General features: G+C 43.1%; 2 protein-coding genes across 4 annotated transcripts; both read right to left on the minus strand.

Annotated features, from left to right (window-relative positions):
- Positions 1–4,900: 4,900 nt before the first annotated feature.
- On the minus strand, positions 4,901–11,214 carry tdh (L-threonine dehydrogenase). Of its 2 annotated transcripts, none has more exons than XM_070986782.1 (9): positions 11,087–11,214; positions 9,044–9,238; positions 8,635–8,677; positions 8,417–8,487; positions 7,550–7,699; positions 7,266–7,438; positions 7,058–7,148; positions 6,469–6,738; positions 4,901–6,005 (listed from the first exon to the last, which is right to left on the minus strand). In XM_070986782.1, the coding sequence occupies exons 2-9, from the start codon at positions 9,228–9,230 to the stop codon at positions 5,866–5,868; spliced, it is 1,125 nt and encodes a 374-aa protein (XP_070842883.1). In that variant the 5' UTR covers positions 9,231–9,238; positions 11,087–11,214; the 3' UTR covers positions 4,901–5,865. The 2 variants fall into 2 exon arrangements, with proteins under 2 accessions (XP_070842883.1, XP_070842882.1); XM_070986781.1 differs by lacking the exon at positions 11,087–11,214 and adding an exon at positions 10,038–10,061.
- A 3,307-nt stretch (positions 11,215–14,521) lies between these two features.
- Positions 14,522–23,743, minus strand: mtmr9 (myotubularin related protein 9). Of its 2 annotated transcripts, none has more exons than XM_070987539.1 (11): positions 23,679–23,743; positions 23,090–23,279; positions 22,396–22,504; positions 22,168–22,293; positions 21,902–22,075; positions 21,596–21,813; positions 21,278–21,439; positions 21,005–21,146; positions 20,563–20,783; positions 20,018–20,169; positions 14,522–16,634 (listed from the first exon to the last, which is right to left on the minus strand). In XM_070987539.1, the coding sequence occupies exons 2-11, from the start codon at positions 23,269–23,271 to the stop codon at positions 16,471–16,473; spliced, it is 1,650 nt and encodes a 549-aa protein (XP_070843640.1). In that variant the 5' UTR covers positions 23,272–23,279; positions 23,679–23,743; the 3' UTR covers positions 14,522–16,470. The 2 variants fall into 2 exon arrangements, with proteins under 2 accessions (XP_070843640.1, XP_070843641.1); XM_070987540.1 differs by having other exon boundaries at positions 23,090–23,274; positions 23,679–23,724.
- Positions 23,744–27,176: the final 3,433 nt, after the last annotated feature.

Consider the following 27,176-nt stretch of genomic DNA (forward strand, 5'->3'; position numbering starts at 1 on the left):
AATATATTATTTTATTTAAAAAATACACTCAAATCCGTTTGTAGTGTGTGACTAAGAAGTAGCCTACTGAGGAAGAATTTTCCATATGTCAGCAATAATATAATAGTAATTACAATTAATATATATGAATATATAATAATAACAATACCACCACATGTATTATATAACATTTTCAAAATTCTGACTGAAACATTTAATTTCTGCAAATTATTTTGCATAATGTCTACTATAAATGCCAATACAAATATATGTGTGTGTGATCAGTCAGTATCAGCTGATATCAGCCCACTAATTCATTAGCCAAGCTCCACCCAGAACTAAACTGTGAAATCCCATCTCAAACTAAGCATTGCATAACATGTTCTTGCAACAAAACATGGATGTCATAATGTTCTTGCAGATGGATGTGATGCACTGAGTCCCAGCTGCACATTATCTCATATCAGCAGCTTTTGATGTCGAGCTCCTTCCTGTATTGGCAGGAAAAGCACAACTGCAAGCAATTATAAACGTCTGAATATAGTGCGGAGAGCTGCTTTGAATTATCAGGGAAATTAGAAGCAGACGAGCATCAGTTTGATCCTCTCTCAATGTGGAACAAATACTCTGAACATAATACTCACATAAACTTTTTTCCTTTCTTTCTTTTTATTTTTGGCTGCGAACAAAAAATACTTTCTCTCTGAAACTGGAGCTTGCAAGCAGCACTTGAAGGCAGCAGCTTCACCACCGCAAAGTAAAGCAGCTGTAATTGAGATGTGGACCAACTGGATTCCCCATGAATACTGAAGTCTTCTTATGTAACTTGTGATCAACATATGAGTAAACAATCAGTGACCAAAGTAATAGACAGTGATTGTGTCACTGGTGGTTGGGATTTGAATGTCGTTGAGTTACTAATGGGTTATGAAAGCTCTCAGGGAACATATATCAGCCCTATCTAGATGTGAGGCCAGTGTTCACAGTTCTTATGCACCTACGGCCAAGAAATTATCATAATATTTATTTTGCAATGTAGTCCCAGAGGATGCCTACAGCTTAAGTCTTTGAAATCATGTCCAAGATAAACAACAGGCTAAACTTAGGTCACCTTCAGGAGTTTTTATTAACCCTGGAATGGAGCCCAAGTCCCAAGTTTATCTCAAAAAGAAATGTTTTGTTTTCTTTTTCCACGTCAATTATTAATTAAAAGTTAAAGAGTGAAGGGAAAATTAGCATCAGATTAATTTTAAAAGGTGCCGCTTTTTGTTTTGGACATCCAGCACCTGATTTGAGAATTTGTGGTTTTCCATTTGATCAAACTCATTGATAAATAAATTCTGGAGATAATTATGGTTGGCATAAAATATGAAACATGCACTTTTTAAGGTAAAGACACTGGCAACCTTGCATTTGACACACTCTTGCATAGCTTTACTCATAGGATTACAGTGAGCAAAATCATCACATCTGCTGTTCCAGAGTCAGGTATCAGTTTGTTTCTATAATGGTTGAGCCTGAGTTGTGTGAAGCTCTAATCTGACCCCAAATCTGTGGTTAAAATTACCTCCTCAAGCATGGGATTAAGGCAAGGTTGTGTAACAGCCCGAGAGGGATCAGTGACAGTGAATATTGTCATCTTGACTCAACCAGATTGTCCTACAAAGAAGCTGACAACAGAGCTCACAATAGTCTGTGGTATCACTGCGCCTCATGTTACCATTCCTGTTTTTTTTTTTTTTTTTAACCTTGAAAAAACCTAATTTAAATGATTTAATATGTACAGATCACAGATCAAACTGTGCTGGCAATGTAAAGGTCAGATCAGATCAAAAACGTCCCTCAGAATTTACAGCTCAGGGATCATTGAATCCATAGAGCTCGTAAAAGTGGCCATGATCCCCAGGTCATCATTGATTTTCTGACCATCGCAGTATCAGCTGTTTCACACTGCTGGAGCGGTGACACAGCCGTAAACTACTTTGCAAAACCATTTCCTAAACAGAAAGAGGAAGTTCAGTTCACGTTTTTCTTATTTGCTGACAGGAGGAAGTTCTTTTATCAGCAATGAAAACACAAAATCATAAAACACAAATGAGACAACTGACATGTAGACACTGAAAACATAAGCTACGAGACTCTACTGGAGCTGTAAGGGAGCGCCATACTGTAGGCTCTTACATTTCTCTTGAGGTTAGATGGTGGGAGGAGGTGGAGGTGGTGGTGGTGGTGGGGTCTTGGGCTCAATTACCATGACAACAGGACTCCATGTGAAATAACAGCTGTGGCACAGAGTGTTTTGGCATTTTTGACCCACCGCCCAGCAGCCCCCCCCCCCCCCCCCCCCCGCACTTCATGTCCCGTCCTTCACTTTCTGCCTCGGTCCAACATAAGCTGCTGCACACACTGTGTGAATCTTATTACATGATGACGAACAAAACACTGGGGCCCATGCAACCAGGGAAGCTCCCTGATTGGCCAAGAGGGAGGCAGGCCTGCAAGTGTGTGTGCACACCCAGGGAGACGTCTTACATAAGAGGCAGGGTTGGTTTCCCTTACTACAGAGTGAAGAGGAGGGAAAAAGTGAGCACCTAGTCACATGGCTCTTTGTCTCTGTTTCAAAACACCTTCCCCCACAACCCTCCAGACCTCAGTCTGAGAGGGACACACATGTTCAGTCACATTCACAGAAAGAAAGGCAATACAAAACTTGGATGTGGGAATATGCGTGTTTTATACATGTAAACAGGTATTTTGTGAGTTGATCATGTCACACTCACAGCTAAATGTCAGCAAAAAGACATTCTGTCCCGGTCAGTGGGAAAGCTGCATTAGACGTATATCTGGAACGTTGCAAATCAAGTGCAAATATTGACCTCCATATGCAATTCCGCATTGCTACCAAGCTCTTCAAAGTAGACAAAATGCAATTTCACATAAGAGGGAGAAGTGAAATTACATGAGTTTTCAAAGGACTTTAAAAATCTAAATGACTAAACTGTGTCACAGGCAGCTGTAACTTGATGCTGTGGTCTGTCTGGTTCCCTGTTAGCTGTCTGATCTTTCTTTGTGAACTTCACGTTTAACACAAAACTAAAAAATGCTGCTTTTGTTGCAGGATTAAATCCATTTTGATGAGGCGTGAACATGGTTTTATCTTCCACTGTTATACAAGCTGCAAAATCTCAGGAAAACAAAGATTACTGTTTGTGGGACTTCTGCTGGATTTGCAAAATCATTCCTGCTGCAGCCTGCATACATATTTCCTGTTTGTTGAGATTTGCAATGAGAAAATTCTAATTTCTCCCTCCAGCCAGGGAGCACACCTGCGGTTTTATTGGCACACATTCACAGAGGTGCTAATTAGTGTCGAGAGCTCATGAAGTGTTTGTGGCCCGCGTGCTCTTCAGTCTCAGCGGCTTGTGATTGAGACCAAATGGAAAACGCACCTCACCTTACTTAATACTGAATTTGGCCGACTAAAGTGAATCTCACTGTGCGCTCAGGTAGTCTGTCTCCACTCTGTGCTCTTCTCTCTCTGCGGCACGACTGCAAAACAAAACCAAACAAGGTCATCCAGAACAGCTGCAATTACTGACACAGAGAAATTGAAGAAAGGCTATCGAGCGCGCAGTGGAGGACATCGCTGTCCTCAGGGTTACAGTTTATGATCCTATTTGGGGAAGAAAATACAGCAGCTTCGGTTTGGCACATTTATTGACGTGCTGAGGGTAGTTTCTTGCGAATCCTTACTCAACTGGGGTTTATATATTCTCATCAATATATAATGATTGCTTTCACTCTTAACCCTGCTGCTCTCTACTGAATCATATTGCACTTGTCTAACACACACAATAAATATGACATATGAAGGCAGTGTAGGGTAAGATATGTCCAAAAAGTACCATGTAAATTTTGTCAATCACACTCACTGATCATCCACATCCAGTGTCATTAACTTGTGTTTTTACACTGCATGCTGAAACAGAAAAACAGCAAAATAACAGACTGTGTGATCTGTCATGGTCAGTCCACATTTAAATCTGCAATGTAATTTAATCAGCAGAGCCAATTAAGGCTACACGCGCACAATGATTTCAATTTCAAAGCTTTAACCTTGAATTGCAGGAAGGTACGTTCACAGCTGTGCAGCTGCAGAGAGAGGCGAGTAAAGCAGGTTCATGCTTGCACTGTGTAAAAAGGTATCCTGACATCTGGATGTGCTTTCTCAAGTTTCCACATAATATTCACAGCCTAACTCTTGGATTTGTCTTCAAGTCGCATGATGGTTTGTGTCACTTTTCAAGTTATCCATGGGTTATATTACAGGCCGTAGCTGCCAACAGCACAAACTCAAACCGTCACACGATGCGCTGGCACAGCACGCCTCATATTCATTTCTGCAGTCAGACAACACTGGTTTCAACCTGCTCAGAAATACTGGAAATGCAGTCTGACTTTTTTTTTTTTTTATGGGGATGATTTCTCATCAATAAAGGTCAATCTGAGGTGAGCCTGAAACTCGCCTGATTAGAGTGATTCATGTCATTGCAATTAAAGCTTTACCCTAAAGAATGCCTGTCAGCATGACTAAACGCATGCACTGACGCATCCTGCCTGCTTGAAGTTACACACAGCCAGTAAAGCTGTGAGATCTATGTAATGCTCCACAGCTTCTTCAGACCTCTTTAACCAAATCGAAATCTCTTTCAGTAAAGACAGGCAGGTCCCTGTTCTCAGGAGCAATCACGGCCAAACTGAGAACATTTTGTACTCAAATGTTTGACATGGCACGCTCTCCGCCACCCTGAGGTTAAGAGTTAAGGGAACATCGCCTGCAGCTTGTTTATACAAGAGAGTTGGGATGAACTTGTTAAGAGGTTAAATTCTCTTCACGTTGTGAAGATGTGAACACGACAAAAAAGGTGGAAAAAGGTTTTATTGTCAAAGCTTGTTGTGAACAGACAGAACCTGCTAAGACTTTCACACAGAAACCATTTCCAGCATTTCGTTTACAAAATGTCGAAATACAGAAACCACCAAATGTGGCCAAACGCAAATGTGGCATACAGTGTCACATTTCCCTTTTGTGTCAAAATATTCCCCCAGAGTTGATGAAAAAAAAACAAAAAAAAAAACAATAAAAGTGGACAGGAACACTTGGAAACAAGAGTGTTAAGAAATGCCTTCAAACAGAATAAATAATGTTACGTGGAATAAACAGAAGAACAATTCGTGAGAATTACCGCTCTGCGCTGCTTGAAATACAGATCAGAAATTGCCCCCGCAGGTGATTAGCCTCATTTACTTCTCAGTAATTTTAAGACACAAGTCTGCCTAAAGTGCATCAGAGGACACAACTTGTGTATTTATACACATACTTGATTTTAGCCTAAGACGCTTTAGGCCCTGAATACCTGAATTTTAACAATCCTTTGAAAGTTAACTGATAACTGAAAAACAGGTGGAGACGCGTACAAATACACGATGCACCACCCTCAGCTTGTGAAACTGATTTTTTTGCCAAGAAAAGCAAAAGGTTGCACAACTCATCAACATGCAAGTCGTCTTCTTTTTCATCCGAGCAAGTTGTGATCACCAATACCGCTGACAACCTTCCACTGACAGACTGCTCCTCGGCAAAAGTCTCCAGGGAGAAAAAGGGGGTGAAGAGAGCAAAGCAGGGGTGGACAGACAGGAGCAGGAAGGATTGTCTGGCCCGCATTACATTCTGAAGACACGATAACCTTGTGCCAGACAAGCAGAGCCCTTCTGGTTTTGCACAGAGAAGTGAGAGAACGACTATGTACAGGCCATGTTTCTCTATTCTCTTTGGTCAGTCTTTACATTATGTACAAAGAACGCTGGGAGCGACGTCGCACGCCCTCAGTTAGCGCGAGCCATGCGCGTGTCTGCGCCAAAGAAGTTAAGCATCGTCTGGACAAGCTCTGGGAGGTCGTAATCGTGCTTCCAGCCCCAGTCCTTCCGCGCGTTGGAGTCGTCAAAGTTCATTGGCCAACTGTCGGCTGCAAAGAAACAAGCAACATAAAATTTAATAATTAAAAGAAAGGCTTCAGTACGGCCTGCATTAGATTATCTGATTAGAGTTTCCTGCCTTAACTAAATTGGATCTGAGTTTGCCAACCTCCTGTTTACCTTAAGGCAAATTGTAAGATTGCAAGAGTCTTCCTCTTGCAAATAAGAATAATTTAGGGAAATAAAACACACGCTTGCTCACTTAAATCCACTCAAGGCTTTTGCTGCTACGGCCTTGCTTGATCTGGTCTGATCAGTAGCTTATGCCGACTAATTTTAAATATTGCTGCGTGACTGACTCCACTTTGTTGAATTTGCGACGTGTCTGTACAAGTGCTCCTGTCAAACTACATTTCAACATGTCAAAGACAACAAATAATGATGTCTTTTAAAGTGGCTGACGTGAGAGAATCTCAAGAACTGATGATCAGGTCAAATCAAAGGGCGATTTACCAATGGCCTGTCGTACGTGGTCAACGTCATACGTGACCTCCAGCTCGGGCATCTGCTTCTGGAGCTCCTGGGCCAGCTCCTCGGGGGTAAAGCTCATGGCGTTGATGTTGTAGGTCCTCATGCTCAGTGTGTCAGTTGGGGCCTCCATCACCTCCAGCGTGGCGCGAAGGCAGTCGTCAATGTACATCATGGGCAGCCGCGTGTCGGGTCTCAAGTTGCACTCAAACTTGCCGGTTTTGATCGCATCATGGAAAATCTGGACGGCGTAGTCTGTTCAGAGACAAATGAACATTGTGGTAAAAGGAAGTCGTATTAGTAGTATCTGAACTAAAGAACGTTTAACAACACCACAGATATGAAAAACCAAACCGATAACAACAACAGAATTGCAGTGTGTCGTAGCTGTTCAGACAAGTAAAAATATGATGACGGTGCGTCGTGTCATCCGCTAGCCTAAAAATACAAGTCAAGACAACTCTCCGAGATAAGTCAGTTACATAACAAACGTGTGACATGGCGGGAGTGCTACAGGAATAGACGCCCATTAAAACAGAAACCCTGTATGTGGTCTGAACCTCATCCCTCTCACCTGTCGTGCCTCCTCCAGGCATGGAGTCCGCAGAGATGATTCCTGGGTAGCGGAGACAGCGGAAGTCCAGGCCGTAACGGTGGTGGTAGTACTGTTGAAGAACAGACAGTAACAGATTATAGTTAAATAGTTTCACCGTGGGAAGAGAGACCAGTTGTCGGAGGGTCGTGTTTTGTGACAAAAGAAGGAAAGAAATCTGAGCTCTTACCTCTCCCATCAGCTCAGCGTGGACTTTGGAAACACCATAGATGGTGCGAGGTCTCTGCACACAGAGATCTGGCGTAGGGTTGCGGGGAGAAGTGGGACCGAAGGCGCCGATGGTGCTGGGGACAAAGAGACGCAAGCCGTGCTCCGCTGCGATGTCCAAAATGTTGTGAAGCCCTAAGAAACAGACGAAAGACCCATGAGGACACAACACCTTCACATTTATAGGAACATTATTGCTCGACTCGATCCAGTCAGACAAAGCGAGCATGTCACTAATTTGCTTACCGGTGATGTTAACAGAGCGCGCCAGAGCCACGTTAGCCTCCCCAACAGCACTGAGGAGGGCGCTGTAGTGCACCAGCCAAGTGATACGGTTGTTCACCACAATTTCCCGCAGGTTCTTGTAGTCCAGGATGTCTGAGTAGATGAAGGGGCCTGCAGAGAGGTGACAGGTGATTGAAGGTTTTACAAAACAACTGTTCAACTCATTTTCTACAAAGCACTTATTCAGAGTTTACTGCATGATTAATAAGCAGAAGCAGGAAATATACATTCGTTAATTGCCTGCAGTGACTGTGCTTGTTTCAGCGTTAGCTTGTAGCACAGTTCCTTGGAAGCAGTTCTCAATCCGCATACATCAGTTTGGTTTTGTCTTTTGGACAGCTCATCAGTGTACATCAGCAGAACAAAACAGTCCCCATGTGTCGCATTGATCTGAGGTCGTACATCCACAACATTTTTCAGGAAAATGTCATTTCCTCTTCTGTGGAAATGAATAAAAGTCAATATGATTTATTTGCCAACGCTGTCCTTCTGGGGTTTGGCAGTGAAGGTCGGGCACATTTGTAACAGATTGACAACCTTGATTGCCAAATGCCTGAATTTTCAGAGTATTATTCATAGCTAGACCCGTCAAGAGGAACTCAACTTTGTGCTTTTTGATGTGATGAAATGAAGACACTACAGAGTTTTCACATTTTGATGACATCTAGCTTTTGTTCCTGGGGCTGAGGCTGAATACACTGATTGTAAGTCATCTGGATGAATGTAATATAACCAGGCACTCAAACACTGTAAAAGACGCCTTGTGTGTGTCTGAATCTGCTGAATTTCACACAGCAGAACTCAAGTCTAACACACGAGTTGACTCACCACTGTGGAAAACGTTGCTTGGAGGTTTCCTGATGTCAGACAGAATGACGTTGTTTTTGCCGAACCTCTTCCTGTAAAGCAGGAAGCAAAATGTTACACAACATGAAAACACACCAGGCAGTGTCCTCACCTTGATGCAGCGTATTTGACAACTGGCTGTTTGCCAGCTCCAGGCCACAGGATGTGTCGTTTGCATACAGACGAGTCGGAAATCTTACCTCAAGAGTTTGGCGAGCCCCACCCCGAGCTGACCCAGGCCACCTGCGTAAACACAGGGAGAGACAGAAACACTGGGTGTCAGACAGCCACACACATTAAATCAGCAGCAGCTAATGATCATCTGGTTTCCATGGAGACTGATGTAACTAAGAAGGGCCATAAGAAAAAGGTCAGCGTTTGCCGCCTACACTTTGTTTTTCACTGTCATCGCTTTCTGCTATCATTGCAGAACTTGTTAGAAAACCTGCTGATCTTGAATCCCCGCAGAGCACATTTTGTAGCAGCTCACTCCCTATCGTCATAATCCTCATCTTGATTACCATGCACCATAACAATGCTGCGGGACCTCTTCTTTTTAAAAAAAAAAAAAAAAAAAAAAGGTTGCACCGCCTCGCTGATGCTGCGTACCTGTAATGAGCACCTTGGGGTGGTCTGTTTCAGAGAAGGACACAGAGTGGAAGCTGGCGTCAGATGTCACCTGCCGAGGGGAGAAGCTGATGTTGCGGACAGCCACCGTCAGGGGCTGGCAACCGCACCCAGGGGTGCTGAGCAGAGCCTGCTTGGCCACCTTGCTGAGGGTTCTGATGACGGGCATACTGGTACCTGTGGAGAGAAAGGAAGCGTTCAGTGTTTCAGGTGACAATTTGGATGACAAATTCCACAGGCATCAGCACAATCCAGCCTGTCAAGGGCCTTTTTTTGGCTAGAGAGCCAAAAAAAAAAAAAAACCTCTGTTCATTCATTTTAGATCTGGACATTTAATTGAAGACATCTGAATATGTGACTGCCATCGTCTGATCGCCTCATTCAGCTACATTTTTGGCCGAGGCATGACGCGCTGTGTCAAGAGATTCGGGCTCGTCTCCAGACCTCAGGCGCCAAGAGACAGACAACTAGTCGACAGACCTTGAACTGTGGCAAACGATCTAATTTACAACTCATGTGCATTGAAACAGTGAAACTCACAGCGGGGACAAATCTGCAATACAATGAAAGCGGTCTGAGATGCGAGCAAACGCGTCAACGGGGAGGACACGTATACACTCAAATGCAAATGCTATTGTGTCCAAAGAAGCGCAACGCAGCACTCAAGCGCACAGCCACCAGCAACACACAAACACTTCCTCCACTGTCTTTCACTCAGTCTTATAACTTCGACTAAGCTTCAATGGACTTTACCGCAGATAAACGCTTCAACATGCGTTTCATTCTCAAAAAGGCGCACGGCTACAGAGCAGACGGAACATCCAGTCAGGACTTTGGAAGCTGCCCTTCAGAGTCTCCTATCAATTAAAAGATGTTCAGTGGGTTTAAAGTGATGAAAAGCTGCCGTTTCATCATTCGTTCATCCCTGAGCTGCCTCGACATTAGCGCAACGCATCAGTCTCAGAAGTGAGCTTACCGTGAGTGCTGCGTCTCTCCAAAAAAAGGGGGGAACAGCGTTAACTTGAGAGTATTTATACTGCCCTGCCTTCACCGAGAGCCAATCAGGGAGAGAGGGCGTACAGTAGCAGACGAAAACAGTGCCAAGATCAGGCTGACAATTACTGTGCCAGGATTTGGAAATATTTCTGGAACGTTTTGGCGATCAATGGTCTTTTGTCTTGGACATCTTACAGAGGAATTCTCATTGGGAGTACGAAACATATGGTGTAATACACCTTTGTATGAGGGAGATCATAAATTGAGCGTCAGCGGTGAAACTCGTGCGACTATTTTGCGCGATAAATCTGTGCGCCCCTGTTCCATCTCGCCCTCCTCACCACATGTGCTGTTGGCTGTTGTGCCAACATGGTTTCAACGTGCATCAAGTCAGTTGTGTAATAGGCTGGCCGCCCAGAGATGACCCCCCCCCCCCCCCCCCCCCCCGGACCTCATGCGGCGCGTCGCGGAGGATCGTCTATAATTCAGCGCGTTAATGGCAGGGTTGCTGAGCTGTATTTAGTGCAGCTGCTTTTCCGCATGGACTAAGTGGGTTGTGAGCAGTCTAAATAGCTCGCCATGCTTTTTTGAATGAGTGAGAACACCAGCGTATTATATCGGCCATAACACACTTTGAAAAATCGGGGTCTGTGAAGACGCAGTCGGCCACCCAGACAAATGAAACCAGGCCAGTGCGCCCGGGTAAAGCTGTCCTGGCGCACTACCAGAGCTCAGCGCGTCACCGTTACGCTGGCAGCCTGATATCTAATAGAATTAAGATGGGTCTTTGGTTTGCTTTGGCTTCAGATGAGGACGGAGTGAGGTTGCGCAACAGGTTGCAGAACAGCATCACATGAGCGCATGAATTGTGAAATACCAGTTAAGCATATTACAAAAGGCTAATTATAATTAAAGACAAATTAAATACTGAATAGTGTGTTCTGATAAATTAATTTAATTGAAACTCATGTTACGTCTCAACACGTGAGCGGATGATTCCAGGAAATACAACGGAAGGACTTCACTCACCGGTTGATCTACAGGACTATTCAACTCCTGCTGGACTTTATGAGAGTCAGATGCTGCCTCCTCCTTTTAGCTGATCCACTCGTCTGGTGCGCTCTGACGTGCCGCCCGTGTTATCTCTGTCCAGTGTTGCATCAGCTGCCTCTTCAAGCTATATATCAGCGGCCATCTGGCTCCAGGGGAAGCCGGCTTTCTCTCGATTGGTGGAGCCTCGGAGGTGCGGTCGTCCCTTGCAGACCCCTCCCATAGCGCGTCACAGACCGACCCCGCGCCCCGATGAGCAGCGTGGCTGCAGGTGTCGTTCGTGCGTCCTGTGGCTGGCTGTCAGTAGGCCACGAGTGAGTTCTACACATTGTCTCCAGAAAAAAACAAGCAGACAAACTGATTTGACGCCAAAGCCTGCGTGTGGTGACTGATTCCGTTTCATTTCATTCGAGCGATGGAGCCTGATGGTGGAATGAATGCAAACATAGTTGAGATCAAGGTGATCATAACGCAAACAAACTCCAATCATATTAAACAAGATAGTATATATGCCTGATTATATTCACGATTAACGTGGCTATTACATTTTTGATTATCATCATTCGGTATATAAAATGTCACCACAAGTTTGCAACCATCTAAAAACAAAAGAGAATCAGTTCACTATCATAAAAAACAAAGGAAGCCAGCAAATATTCACATTTGACAAGCCGGAAGAAGAAAAACTTCCCTTATTTTGCCTAAGAAGTTACTACAATTTCTAAAAAACTGCCTATTTTCTGTCGATTGGCCAATCAATTAATTGGCTAATAATTTCAGCTCTAATAAATTCTACTTTATACTATGCCTATATTTAAGTAGAATATGTTTTAACATCAGTATTTATTTCACAACACGTTTAAAATGTGAGTAAAACTATGTTTAGCTTTATTTGAATGAAGCCACGAGTACATATGAATATTTATTTCTTAATTTTTCAGTTTAAATTTCTCCAAGCACCTCGAGATGGTTTACAACTTGCAGGGTAATATGAGGTGCTACAAGACCTCAGTTCCTAAAGAGGGTACATGTTTTCACATTTCTTAAATAGCTTTAAGATTGGAAAAATCATCTTGTGCCTCACTGTTTGACAGCTTACTGTATATCCAGTGTCGCCTTTTTCCAGCTGTGAAGATTGAAGCTGTATGACATTTAGACTGAATGAAACGTTTAGCTCTGTGACTCTGCTTTTCTGACTGCTCCTTTGTATCAAACGGAAATACTCTAGATGTCTTAAGCATCATTTACATGCCACCACAAAAGCTGGATGTACTTTCCACCTTTGGAGATTTCTGGACCAAATGAAGTCACGTCCTCATAAAAACACTGAGACTAAGCAATGAGGAAGTTAAACATAGCTGGACGACACGTGAAGCACAACAAAGGCCAACCTTGTAATCAAACACTTCTAACGATAAGCCAATGATACTGTTTGAAAAGGCACTTCACACAAACTCATTGCAGTGAAAGGCAGCGGTCAAACCATGCAGGCTCTGTGATTTGAACGTACCAGAATCCATTCATGTTTACCAAGGGAAAGGGATGATGGGAGTATGTATGCACCCTCTGTTTGACTTTGAGGTTTGTTTGCAGTACACAGGGGAGGACCAAAGAGGGTGACGATGTCTCAGAGTGGAGCCAGCAAAGGGTGGGCTTAAGATCTGTGCTGAAACGTGAGTGGTGGACGGGCGCACACCCCCACGTCTGTCATCACTGGGAAGGAAATGACTTGCTCGAAAACAAGTTAATCTGTAAACTGGCACACTTACATCGCATCCAGTTACAAGCATCACAGACATATTTTGCGTCATGGATGAACTCCACACACAACACCGGCACCTGATAGCTTTGTCATGACACAGTTTGGGTTTAGTTTTTCTTTTAGTGCTTGTGTAACGGTGCAACCCCCAGCTGGGACCATCTGTGCAGCAAAGACAAAAAACACACGATTCATCAGTCTCTCCAACTTTTCAATGGGCTGCACCAATACCTTCAACAGTGCATCGTCTCCTCCTAGACTGTGTGTTAAGCAAAGCAAGTCGTTCAGCCATGAAATCAGAGTAGTGACAGATGCGAGGGCACATTAATATGGAGAGAAGAGTGATGACTGCGCTCTCGCACTGTAAACACTGGCTGCCCTCACATGGCTTCCTGGAGCAGCTGAGTCCCGGCTATTTATTCCCCACATCAGATGATCCTTTCATCACTGGGATGGCAACATAGTGTGCTTACTGTTAACTAGTCCTTGGAAAAGCCATGTGGGGACAGAGTATGAGAAAACTGAATTTGCTGTCACTTGCCATTATAGTGTAATCATGCTCCTTCGTCACTGGAGACATGACCAGGGCCCCTGGGCTGCCGAGCAACATTAACACAACACCACCATATAAAGTTATGGTTAATAGTGAACTTTTTAGCATATCAGGCTCATTAGCTGCTAAATGCTCCATTCTGTTCACCAGCTCATGGCTAACGATATCTGTATGCTAGGACTTCTCAATGGGTTGATGAGAGCCATGGGACTGAATCGAAACAGTAAAATCGTGGGCTGCAAACCAAACCGATGAGCTGAAAGATGCTTGCTCTGTAAAGCTGAGGGAAAGGTGATGATTCTCCGTGGTTTCATCACTCTGAGTGACACCTCTCACATGGCAGTCATTTGATCCATTTTATATCTAAAAATATCAGCGCAGCTTTAAAGTTCAGTACTATTACATTAATACAGAAGAAAAGTGAATCTAATGATGTATTTTAGTGGATGAAATGTTCAAAATCAAACTGATAATTACACAAATCTTGTTGTGAGAACAAAACCTCATTTGAAAAATGACTAAATCAAACATCTTTTGTGCTAGAATTTTTAATGGCTTGAAAAAAACAGAAACAAAAAAAACATTTCATCTCTTGAGCAATCATAGAATTTTACAGACACGTGATCAGCAGTGATAAAAGAACTGAAATGTTTATTTCTCATTCTGATCTTGCAGTAAGGCATTGCACAAAACTGGTATGTACAACAACAACAGACAAAAGCATTATTTGTCCACAGTGCTGATCATCTTTTAGAGTTTTGCCGACTTTGAGAAAGCAGCGACCATTTAAAGATAATACCATGGACAATGCAAACATAGGAACATCACACGTTTACCTTGACCGAACTCAGCGTTCCTTTCATGCACACGCAAAGCGACGGTAGGTAAGGTGTCGTTTTTGGCAACTGCAAAAAATGTATGCTGTGCTTCTATAAGCAACGTTCCCTTTATAAAGCAGTCTGACGTAGTGGCTGGAATCAGCTCTGATTAGTGTGATTATTACATCATTCTTGAAGCAAAATGGATTAAATATATGAACATGCCATGGAAAGAAGCAGAGAAATGCATTTTCTTACTGGCAGAACATTTTTCAACCTGTCCATGTTTTTAAAGTGCAGCTTAAAGCTTTCTTAACGGTATAATGCTAATGGGAGCTGCGTCCACCTGTGGGCAGCAGTGAAAGATGAGCTTTAATGTCACTATGAGCAGATAATTTAGCTGAAGTTGTTGCATCTTTCATGACAATCAAAGATTTAGACAGAACACCAGCAGTATTTGTATGTTTGATGTGCTGTGATGAGTCCCAGGTTTATGACACACTGTCTTTGTCATCGGCAGGAAGTCTAACAGTTTGATTTGATGTTAGTCGGATATGTTGGCATGTTTTCACATTTAATATTAAGACATTTATTGTTTAATATGGCAACAGCTGGTGAGCACTAACAACTAAAATGAGACTGATTACAAGAGTCACAGGAATATGTTGCTATTTCACACAAAGTGCATCAGTTCTGGATCTTAAACTACACAACAGCAGATGTGCATTTTGAACAGTTCTTATATAACTTTGATAACCAAAATATAATTTGGTCTTTAAAGCAGTAATCTCACATGAATATAGCATTTTCACCTTTTAAGCTGACAGACCATTTCTGTGGCAACAAAACCTGCAGTACCATCATAGCTCTTCTCTTCTGCAACATATGCTTGAACATATTCGACGACTTTACGATTATGAAACTGGAATAAATACGGACTAACATAACGAGGCAAGCTGACATTTCATAGGGTTGTGTTAAATAAGGATCAATACGTCCTGCAATGCTTCTTGCTGGAGGGTCAAGTAACGATCTCATAAACATGCAAGCATCAGGATATTTTGGTCTATTAAGACAAACCTCCCGTCTCATTGTACAGTACAGTAGGCACTGACCCTGCCTACGCTTATTGTATCATCTCAACGTGCAGCAAAGTCACACGCTGCCTTATAGCACCCTATATGTTGCCATAGTTACTCTGCAGTGCTTCCGTGGCATATACAATCAGCAGGACGTTTGGTGCAAATGTGTACCCTGTAGTGAATGGACATCCCAAGGACCAGTCCTCCCCCCTGAACAGGATCAATGCTCAAAAATTCTCCCAGGCTGGGAGGAAACGCACTCACTCACCGGATTTTTAGGTATCTGGTATGTAAATGAGGGTCAGCGAGTGTGAGACGTGGGGGTTTGATGAGGCTTAGCAACTGCAAAATCAAGCTGCCAAAGCATCATTTAAAGAACAGCTTTGTCTACATACACACACACACATGTCTGCGTGCACGCTATTAGAGCAGGACTGCAAGTAACATTTCATCTGACACTTATTTTCCATTTAATCAATTCAGTCGGTTCAGTTTAAGAAATGTCAAAAATAGCCCAGTCAAATTCCCCGAGGTGGCCCTCTCAAACGTTTTCGTCTGACAGTTCGAGAACTCAAAGATATTAAATTTACAAAGATTTATGACAAAGAAAGGCAGCTGTCTCACAACCTGCTGCAACCGGCAAAGAATGTTTGGCATGTTTGCCTCAAAAAAACAAACCAAAAAAAAAAAAGACTGAAATGATTAAATTATGAAATAGTTGAATAGAATTTTTTTTTTTTCCAACTAGTCGTTTCTGGATCTTTTCCTCTCAGTCCTGCTTAGTTTCAGTGACACGTGATAAAATTAGCTAAAAATCTTCTTTTCTGTCTGGGCGCTCTTTCAGCCTGTGAATTCACAATCGATGGAGGTGGACTGTGACGTTAATCTGGATTTAGGGTCATTCCGTGTCATTTTTCATCTAAACCCAAATGTGACAGCAATCAGCGTGAGGAAAATCCCAAATTCTGTTTGGATTATATATTCTCAAACATGTGAGAAGAATTTAAACCTAATTCAAGCATGAAACCGGGCTGACATTGATCTGTTTGTATTATATTGTTTTCATATTTTCTACCTCTGTCTTCCATCTTGCTTCCTTTCGCAGCTCTCTCTCTCTCTCTCTCTCTCTCTCCCCCTCTCTCTCTCTCTCTCTATGGCGTCTGCAGCAGAGGATCTTCAGTTTCCAGCTGGGCCAGCTGTCTGCGCAGGCTGTTTACTTTCTTCTGAAGCTCCTTGTTATATTCAATTATATGTACCATTTCCTCGTAAGCCTCGTCCAAACACTTGGAGGAGCGGTTCCATCGGAGAAACACTCCTGTAACAGGAAAGGGAAGAGGGCAATGTAAATAATCCATGAAGAACAAAACCTGTTACACAGAAGTGTTTTCTCTTATTCTGCTTATGCTCTATTTAGACTAAGCGTCTAAAGCCCTGCCAGCGGCTCTGTGAGGCTTAGACAAAGCAGTGCCTGGAGCTAAATGCTAATGTTGGTAAGCTAAAATGTTGACAGGCACAATACAAACATGCTAATGTTTGGCAGGTAGCATGTGGGCATGCTAACAATCGCTAAGTAGCACTAAATACAAAGTACAGCTGAGGCTGACGGGAATGTCTTAAACCAAAGTTAAAAAAATGGAGCTTTTGTATCACACATAACAGCAGAGAGTTATTATTTTTTATTACAGAGTAATAAAGCCGTATAAAGACTCTTGAGAGTAAACGTCAGTAGTGAGTAGACATCAACATGTTTGTGCAGAGCACTGTGTGGATAACAACCTTGACACTTGGTGTGGGACTTTGGCAGAGAAACATGTGGGACTGATATTCCAGAAACACAAGTGTGACCACAGAGATGTGCTGTATGACTGGAATGTACCGCACAATAACGAGGTGACTTGTCTGTCACAAGCAGAGTAAATGTCGCACAAGAGGGATTTACTGCGCACCGATAGGGCGACAGCGTCACACCTCTCTCATGATTGAGAGCTCTCTGAATTAACAGGAAAGCGTCTTCACATTAACTTCTGAATTGATTAATTAGAAATGACTGAAAAGAGTGGTTCTGAATTTTTTTTTTAATCCAGGTTAGCAGGAGTAAAACAAAAGCCTGGATGGCACACATATTAGAAAATGAGGGCAGGGGACGATGTGTGAGCGTGTCCCTCTATTGCGCATTACTGACAGGAATTAAGCTTTGTCTCTGGATTACACGGTCAATACCTGGCAATAGAAAACTGCAGCTTAAGATTCCCATGACCAGAGCACGGAGCCCTTTTAACATTTTCAAAACAAACATGAAAACTCCTCAAACTTCACTCCAACTCTCGCAGTCCTATTTATCTTCTATATTCCCTCTGAAGAGACCTGAGGAACGCAGCGAGGGCGCCCTCACACACGGACAGATACAGACTCGCATGGGGTCTTTTAAGTTGGAGTATGCATCATTCTCTATGAAAGAGTTGTGTAAGCAGGATGTCTGTTGCATTTCATGTGCTTCAGTAGTTCACATACATTCCTGTTCATATAGAGTGAGGGTGTGGCTCGGAGGCTTTAGGCAGGAAAGGGGGCCCCTCACACAGGATCGCCTGAACCTGATGACCTCTCATCTGTCTAGACCCCCTGCTCCCCCTCCTTTTCTTTATCAAACACGTGCGCTTTGAGCTGATGTGACATCCAGCAAATTCAAGCGTCGATTCCTGGAACTTTTTTTTTTTGGGTCACAACCCATAATTACAGAAATTAAATCCATTCTTCTTAAACAATTTCCCAAAAAGAGCAAAACATTTTTATCTCCATCATTAAAGTTCGTGCTAGGAAAACCCTGCCACATGCCAAACCTAGCTCCTTAAAATAAGGTCGTTCAGAAAGCAACTCATTTGGCCTTGTAATTATTTTAGTTAATGATAGTTCTTCTGCATGTAACGACGTCATTTCCCACAGCAAACTGCAGAGAGAAGCTCTGCTGCCTGAAACTGAGAGAGGCTGCTGGGAGATAGCAGAGCTGTATGCATTCACGTCACCCACACACAATTTCTTAATCATGATGGCACCATCGCTGTGTCCCTGCTCCTGTTGTTTACCAGCAGTTACTGCTCTGAAACCTTCAAAGCATCAAGGTGGATGAATTGTGCGATCCTGGAGTTTTATTCAGGTACCTGCATCGTTTTGACACCAGTCAATCTAAGCCTTAAATCCAACTATATGAGACAGAGAGTAAAAGAGCACCACAGGACTCCGGTTTGCGTGCACATGACTGCACTAGCTTAGGGGTCGGTGACGATCCTGTCTGTGCAACCTATAATTAGACAAACACATAAGCCAGAAACATCACCGAGATGCCTGAGAAGCAATGCGAGCAATGCTGAAAATATAGAGGTGCCAAACGAGAGGGAAAACAGTCGTAAGAGCTAAAGGGGCACAAGTTTGAACTCCTCATGTGACAGGGCTCATAAGGCGGCTTATCAGAGGCAGACGTTCACGAATGAAAGAGGTTAGAAAATGCTAGAAGGTCTGTTTACACTGTTTGTCAGACAAAATATTGATCTTTTCAGTTATATGTACTGTTAATAATAACATTACCACAGTGTAAACAGAGTATTTCTATTGCTCAGTGAATGTATACGTTACAATGTCATATCCTTATGGATGTGAAAGTAAATTGGGACCAAATATGAAGGTGACAGAATGGACTGGAAGCTCACCGGGTCACTCAGTTTATCACTAATGCAAATTGTGAAATCAACGGCGCCCCCTTGTGGTGTCATTTCAGAGCGTTTGTCTGAGACAAAATGTAATCACAGGTGTGACAATGATCAGTTTATGACAGCACGACTGCGGCTGTCACAGCAGCTTTCCTTCCCACTGTTCGCAGCTGCTTCAAGCATTAGTGATCATCTTAGTAATTAACTGACTCAGACTCGGATTCAGGCCTGTCTTCATTCAAAGCATGAAGCAAAACCACAAGTCAAAGCCCACAATGTCCTGAAATATGTGTCAAGCTGCAAGTACACAGCAGGTAGTGTTGGTGGCTGATGCACACAGAGGCAGGTTGTTTGTGTCAGGACTGTCATCAGTGGTGCAGCCTACTTTCTCATTTAAACCAGCAAAACATGCAATATGTACTGTGTAAATACAAGTATGTCGAAAGCACACAACGATTTCCACAGCCCTCTGGACACGGGATGAACATTTTCCATGCAAACGTGACAAATGCTGAAACTGTGTGACCTGGAAATTAAACGCAGACAATACGTCTCGGAAAACGTGACACTGAGCACTAGTTTCATGATGACCGGCTCTGAGCATCTTCGATCACCTGTTCAAACAAAAGCTACATTTTGTTTCTCTCAGACCTGTTTTTAACCCCGATAACTTCACTGTACTTGCTGCTGTGAGTTGAACCTTTGAGGGTCATATATCAGGGATAATTGTGATCAGTATTCAACAGCTTTACTCCAAAGACCAGTTGAGTTCTATTTAGTCTGTTTTTTCTGTATCCTGTCCACTTTTTTTATCTTGACCCTTCTACGCCACTGCGTTTGCTTTTTGTAAAACTTGCTGCCTGTAATGACTGAATTTATCCGGTGTGAGATCAATAAAGTCTTATCTTATCTTATCTCTTATCTTTTTCAATGCAGTGTTATACTGTGCTGGTCTAATAATCTCAGCCACTGCATGTCTTTAGTGTTTGTTTCTTACCTTCCCACAGCAGCAGACTCTGAGGGGCCACCGAGGGCCAGATGACGAGGCTGTTGGCCTCGTAAAGCGGGTTGGTCAGACGCTCCAGCTCTTGGGGCCGATTCACCCATGACCAAAGGGACACAGTCTTCTCTGGCAGAGACAGTTTGGCTCTGTGTAAAGGGTGAGTGGGCTGATCAGTAAGGACAGTGGTTGCCTGCAGTTTGCTGAAGTGGGCTTGTAACCTGTTCAATGGCACACAAGCGTTCTCCTTTCCCTTAATAAAAGCTTGACTTCGGGAAAGTCACCTAAACCACAACTGCTTTAGTAAAGCTGCTTAGTGGCCTGTGGCCAAGAATGTGAATCACAGGCTCCTTAAAATATTGTGTGCATAACATAAACTCTTTACATGAATGGGACATTACCACACTAATGGCCTATACACTGTTATTTAAGATTTTTAAACACTGCATTGTGTGGATATTACATTAGATTATGCAGGTGTACATGACTTTGTGTATTATCAACACAAAACTAAGCGTACTGGCCAACCTCGACAGACTTACCTCTCAGCTGTACTGTTGCCCAAAAAGGTACCGAACTGAGAAGCGTAAGCGTGTTCGAAGAGCAGCACCAGGAAGCTCTCGCTGAATTCAAAGGAGCACGGAAACTGGCGAAGGATCTGCCACACGCAGTCCAAGAAGAGCAGGAAGACAGGAGCCTCTTGGCGAGGCTTGCTGTTGGAGTAGGCTGACTGGGCACAGCGCTGCTGGAACGGGTGACCCGCCTGGGACACATGGTGCGAGAGGGGAGAGGGGTCATGAGGGGGAAGGCAAAGGACACGTCCATCATGATATTAAAATGATTACTGGACCAGATTACTATAACAGAATGAAAAAGTTCACAAAAATTTCAAGCTTTTAAATATTTTTTGTAATTCTCAGCAATTGATTTTATCAGAGAGGTGCAAAAGATTTGGGCCGTGCTTCAAAGGTCAGAGGAGCTTACCTGCAGCCACTCTCGCTCCACCAGGCCCTGGAAGCCTCTGATGGTCCTGCAGGCCGGATCAAGGATGATCTGAGCCAAAGAGGTCACCTGCAGGGTGGAGTCTGTGCCCTCTGTACCATGAACGAGCACTGATGCTCCCTCCCTGACACACACACACGATTATAGTCAGAGTATCACCTGCTACATTACTGTCTGCTCCAATACTGTGATTTTGACTGAGTATTTACTGGTCCAGGGTTCACATAACATAACAGGCAGACTTTGCTCCCTCACCTGTCGATGCACTGGGCAGCCAGGCAGGCAGTGGTGAGGATTTCCTTGACATGAGCCTGCCAGCTGGAAGCCTCGAGCTTGCTTAACCAGCGGTCCATACTGTGCGACTGGTCGTTACACGCCTCTACCAGCTTTATCAGGCTCTCCTGCAGGATGTTGGACCTGGAAATGACACATAGCATCAGCATCGCATCCAAAGCGTCTTAATAATATGTAGTTTAAAAAACGAAAAAAAAAAACCAAAAGTAGAAAACACAGTGCCCTGTAGATCTCAACACAAAGGTTAGCCTTTACCATTGGAGCTACTGAAGCCCTCACCTTTCAAGCGCCTTGTGGATCCTCCTCCATTGGGGGTAGTTCGCCTCAGACTCAAATCCCCCGCCTCGAGCTTTGGCCTGCTGGGCAACACTGATGGTGCGTGTGTCAATGATGTAGCCGCGTTTGCCGGGCCGCAGGGTGGCGTTGATCAGCTTCTCGTCTTCCTTACACCGTCGCCCGTTGGTGCCTGTCAGAGGCTGCCCCGCTCGCATCATCACCTGAAAGTGGAAGATATTAAAATAAACGATGCATAAAAATAAATGTAAACCACATTTTAGGCTTAAACTCCATTTCCCTGGTGCTCACCATGCCATTCTTCTTGTGGTAGTAGCTAAGCACTGGGAAACGGCCACCGTGACGGAAGGTAGCTACTTTCCTCAGTGTGTCATCATCAACATCTTTGGGCACTGCCACCAAAGGGGGGTATGATGGACACACACTGAATTCCTTGTTGACTACACTCAGTCTCCACTCATCTGTCTGATAAATGGGATGGTGACAGGTTAAAAGAGGGGTGTTCAGCATAGGGGAACATTAAGTGTGAAAGCTTTTGCCACTAATCGGGCCCATACCATGGACTCCAAATCTTTAAAGGCATCCTCTGGAAGAAATGAATTCCAGCCATCTTCTATGACTTCAAACATGGGCCGGTAGAAGAAAGGGTACATCAGGGAGACCGAATCAAGTGTGGACAGAGCCTAGACAGGAGTGAAGAATATGTATTGGTTGATCGCATTAGACAGTAAAAGTGAACATTTTGCAGTTAAACAAATGTTGAAAGTAATCTGTGTTTTTAAAACCTCAATAGAGCTGGCGATGTTGAGACACTCCTCCATGCCAGGGATGTCGAGCTGGATCACTCTCAGGTCTTTACATTTGACTATGATGCTTCCCAGAGACCCCACAAATCTGAAAGAAATGTTGAAGTGATATTAAAATCGTCCAAATTGGCCAAAGCACAGACTTCAGAGCCTGAGTGTGGACTTGCTTGTAAGCAAACTCACTAATGTTGTGTCTTGTGTCTAATGTCTGCTAGGATAGTGTCTTCATGTGCAATCATTTGTGTGTTCGCTTCTGATGATTGCAGCCCACATTTCATCCTCAGTGCTGAACCCCAGTAAATACACTGCAACATGTAGGAAACACTGTAGTATCTGCACAGTCAGACTGAAACTTCCTGCCACAGCACTTTCACATCCTCTCTTCACTGTAAAAGTCAAGCTTGAGTGTACTTTAGAAAAAAGAAATGGCAGTGAAATCCTGTGATCTGGCGCAGAACTGCACTGCAAGGACTGAAGGTGTAGCCACAGTCAAACACACTCTACTTTGACTGCATTTCCTTCCCTGTTACTCAAAATGATGCAAATACATGTCCTGTATCATTGTCTTTTTATGTACAAGTAATTAAGCTACAATCTGAAAGGGACATTGCCTGAAAAACGATTAAGTAAGAGGATTTAAAATCTCCACAACAGCTAATAAGAGGGCCATCACCTCTTCTCTATGGAGTCGATGTTAGAGTGAAGCAGCCACAGCTCCTCTGTGTTGTCCTGTCTGGAGGAGAGGATCAGGTGATGACCAGTCAAACACAGGGTCCCCTCTACAGTGGGCATGAAAGGCCGATGTAGGACAACCCCGTCCACTCTGGGTGTCTTTATCAGCTCTGCAAACTCCATGACCTGACCTGACGAGAAGACAGCAGTTAGCCCAGATGCAGGGGAGAGAAATAGGGAGGGTGTGGGCTGTTTCAATGCATACGGACAACGCTACTGGTTAGCTAACGTTAGCGCTGCTAAAACAGACTAAGTCAAACCCTGCTGTTCTGCTTCTCAAGAACGATACTGTGCACGTCGATGTCAGTTAACATTAAACCAATAAGTGCGGCGACCATCTGTCAGCTAGCTTAAGTTAGCTTGAATCAGGAAATTAAGTGGCTAACGTTAGCTAGCTAGCTAATAGTGACAGACCGCATAAATTGTCTGTCACTTTTAGATTTAAGTCAAAATGTTAAAAATATACATGCTATACATGTATCGGACAAAACTTTACATTTTTTCATTGATGTTAAGATGATTTTTCATACCTGGTAATCTTTTCGTTTAATTTGTTGTTGGGCGAGACCGGTACGTCCACAAAAACACGTCGACTGGGAACAAGCGAATTGTGACATTTGGTTCCGTACAATTTGTATCGCAAATTTCACAATTCTTCATTACAAAAGGGGATAATGGTAATCTATACTTTCCAGTGTTTTGAGCATCAAAACTATTGTTAAATGCCTCGGCAGAATTTAGAACTGTCCAAACTGTTTTCACTGATTATGTGTTCAGGAATTAACACCCTGTAAATGGAGATGATTAGTAAAATCACACAGGTATTTATTCACTTCATTATGTAATGAAAACCTACAGATTACCACCATGGCACATATTTTCATATTGCTGTTGACAGTATGTGGAGCTGCTTTAGCTGCTCATCTATCATCTCTTCATCTCGCATGGAGCATTGAACAATATCAAAACGGGACACTAGGTGGTGACACTGAAAGATTCTGGAGATACTTGGAGTTGAAAGACTAAACTGCATAAGCCCATAATTCAGTAACTACGCCTGGAAGGTACATTCTGCAGGATCATGAGAAATACATTATTGTGCTGGCCAGGTAAAGGAATATGTGTGTGTTGTTTTGATAATAAATTGTAAGGGGAGTAGGCAATAGACTCAAACATAGACGCTATTAACAGGCAGCAAAACCAGGGGGACTAGCTTCAATCAAAACAGCAGGCAGGCAACTCAAGTACATTGACAGGCTGGAGACTAGAAAACAGGAGTGTGAAGGCGACTTGGACGATCTAACAAAAGAAAAAAGTAAATTGGTGTCTATAGTGTATATACAGTCTTTCCAGACTAACGAGCAATGGCAGAGCAACATAAGGCAGAAAGGAGGGAAAAAGCTCAGGAGAGGGAATTAAATGAGAAACCCATCCCTCCTTAGATGGCTGATGATGGAATATCAGCCATATGAAGAACATGGCAATTATTCTACAGTGAACAAAAGGTTTTAACAGTCCAGGAATGGTTCCAGGTCTGAGCAGACAGCGCCAGGCTGGTGCAGCAGGGGTTAGAGGGGAGGTCTGCCTTGGAGGATGTATAGTATGACAGTGTGGGCAGCCTGGTGAAGCAGAGGGTGGTGTAACTTGAAAGATGGAGGCTCAGCACTTCCAAAGAGCTTCAGAGGAAGAAGCAGCACAGAATCCTGGGAAGGAGGGGCGAAGTTTAAGATTGAATATAGTCAGCGGTGTTGTGTAACAAAGTACATTTACTCAATACAGTTTCGAGGTACATGTACTTTACTTGAGTATTTACTTCTCATCCCACTTAATACTTCTACTCCACTGTAGTTTTTATTCCACTGCGATTATTTGACTGCCTTAGTTGCTAATTACGTTGCAGTTTAAGATTGTAGCATACAAAACACATGAAAATGTACAAGCTCGGCTGAAACGATTAGTCAGCTTATTGATTTCTAAATCATTTCGAGGTAGGTTTTATTTGAAAAAACATATCATGGGTCCAACTTCACAAGCGTGAAGATTTGCTTCTTTTCCTGTGACTTATTTTGACACATAGAGTAGAGATGATAAGTGCAATTTGAGTTTGATGTGAAGATCCTAGATTCCCTAATAGCAGCAGGGAGCGCGGTCTGGAAAAGCTGTTGCCTGAGGATTTTGTCTTCAGTTCTTTGGGTGGCGACGACGTCTGCCTGCACAGGAGGGAACGCAGCCCAACCTTGAACTGGAGACTCCCTGAACAGGTGAACACTTTTGGAGAGTGAAGAAAAAGAAGAAGAGCAGATGGCTTGGTGAAGGTAATAGCAGGCTCATTTGTTTTAAACACATCTTTGTCAGGGCAATGTGTGTGTGTGTGTGTTTGATGTATTGCAAATCAGTGCATTATTTGCTTCAGTTGCAGCCTGTCTGGGTTTCACAATAGATACTTTGCTCTGGGCCTTTCCAGCCCACATCATAGAGAACGCATGTATTGACGCCGGGGCTCAATTGAATGTGAAACAGAGTGTTGCTTTACAAACCAAATAACTGCCCTGCCTCTGAGGAAAAGATGCTTTGCTGTGACTTTTTTTTAAAAAACAGAGGACGGGCTGATAAAAAATAGCTTTCAAAGCAAATATTCACTTCCCAGCCCGATGCAGGGTACAATAGAGTAACCCAGCCTCTATGTTTTATTTAACAGGATGCTTAGACAAATGTGTCAGTGCGGGAGAAGATGATTTACTTTAGCATCTGTTATAAAAGGTTCAGTAATAAAATGTTAACTTTTACAGCAGCAGCTGAATGTTTAAAGAGATAACACTTGGTGAAACACACTTTGCTCACTGCACCTTGGAGGAGTCTGGGGAAAAATATGAATCAACTTGTCCAAAAAGAACAAGAACAGCGTTAGACCTGGATGAGTAACTACAACCAGTAAATGTCAAACTGTGATCAAGTGCTAATCAGCGAGTTTCTAAATCCGTCTTGAGTGAACCGTTGAACGCTAGCCTGCGTCACACAGATCAGATTTTGACATTCATTGACGAGTTCTGAACATTTTGGAACATCTTCCACCAAAATTTTAGGGACTGGCAGCTTGTACCCACACCTACACCATTACTCACTCAAGCTTTTTATTCAGTTCCCGGTAAAGACAATGTCTCATCCAACCCCCTGTTCTGCACGGTTTCTTTGGTGTTTGTTCTGATGTTGTTTTGTTATTTTAGGCAAGTCCAGTGAATCAGAGCAGTCTGTCACGACAGATAACGATGACTGAAACGTGGGTGAAGAGTCTAATACCAAAATATGTTGTGTAAGCTCTGTGAGAAAGAGGCATTTCATATCGTTTCAAGCTTCTGATTTGACTGATAGAACAATACGATATTGGCTGCTGTACCCGTAATTCTTCTTTGTCTTCTTCTTCTTTGTCTTAATTTGAATTATTGCTTAGACAGGTTTGCCTATTCATGTGTGTACAACACAAAGGAGTTTTGCACTGAGACATTCACATCTACTTCAGCTCCAGTCATCACCTTGAAGGGGGAAAAAAGTGGGAAAAAGCTCCTGAAGGATTCATCACTAATTACATTCTCTGCATTATTTAGTGCATGTAGCACATGCCGTGTGTGTGCTGCTGTAAACGTTTAAGTCTGAGCAATATGCTTCCCTATTTGCTTTCATCAAATTTTCATAGGCTCTGAAAGCTGGTTTCTTTTCTTCCTTTCTGTCTTTAATTCTGAGAAGCACTCCTGCTATAGAGCATTTCGTTTTTACAGTAGAACCCAAACTGAGTTTATCTGATGAAACGTAGTCGCAAAGAACAAAGCGGGGTACGCTGTTGTCTTAGATTTGCAGATACAGTCGATACCTCAGATTTGCACATTCACAATAAAAGAACTGAGATTGAATAAGTTAGCACTTATGTTGCTCAGGATAGCTAACAGCCTTAAAATGTTGCTGAATGTTAGTATTAATTTGTCAGTTCTTACTGGATGAATATCTTTAGAATGTATTGTACTACACTGGAAACA

The sequence above is a fragment of the Chaetodon trifascialis genome, chromosome 19, assembly GCF_039877785.1.
Source record: "Chaetodon trifascialis isolate fChaTrf1 chromosome 19, fChaTrf1.hap1, whole genome shotgun sequence".
NCBI classification, from domain to species: domain Eukaryota; kingdom Metazoa; phylum Chordata; class Actinopteri; order Chaetodontiformes; family Chaetodontidae; genus Chaetodon; species Chaetodon trifascialis.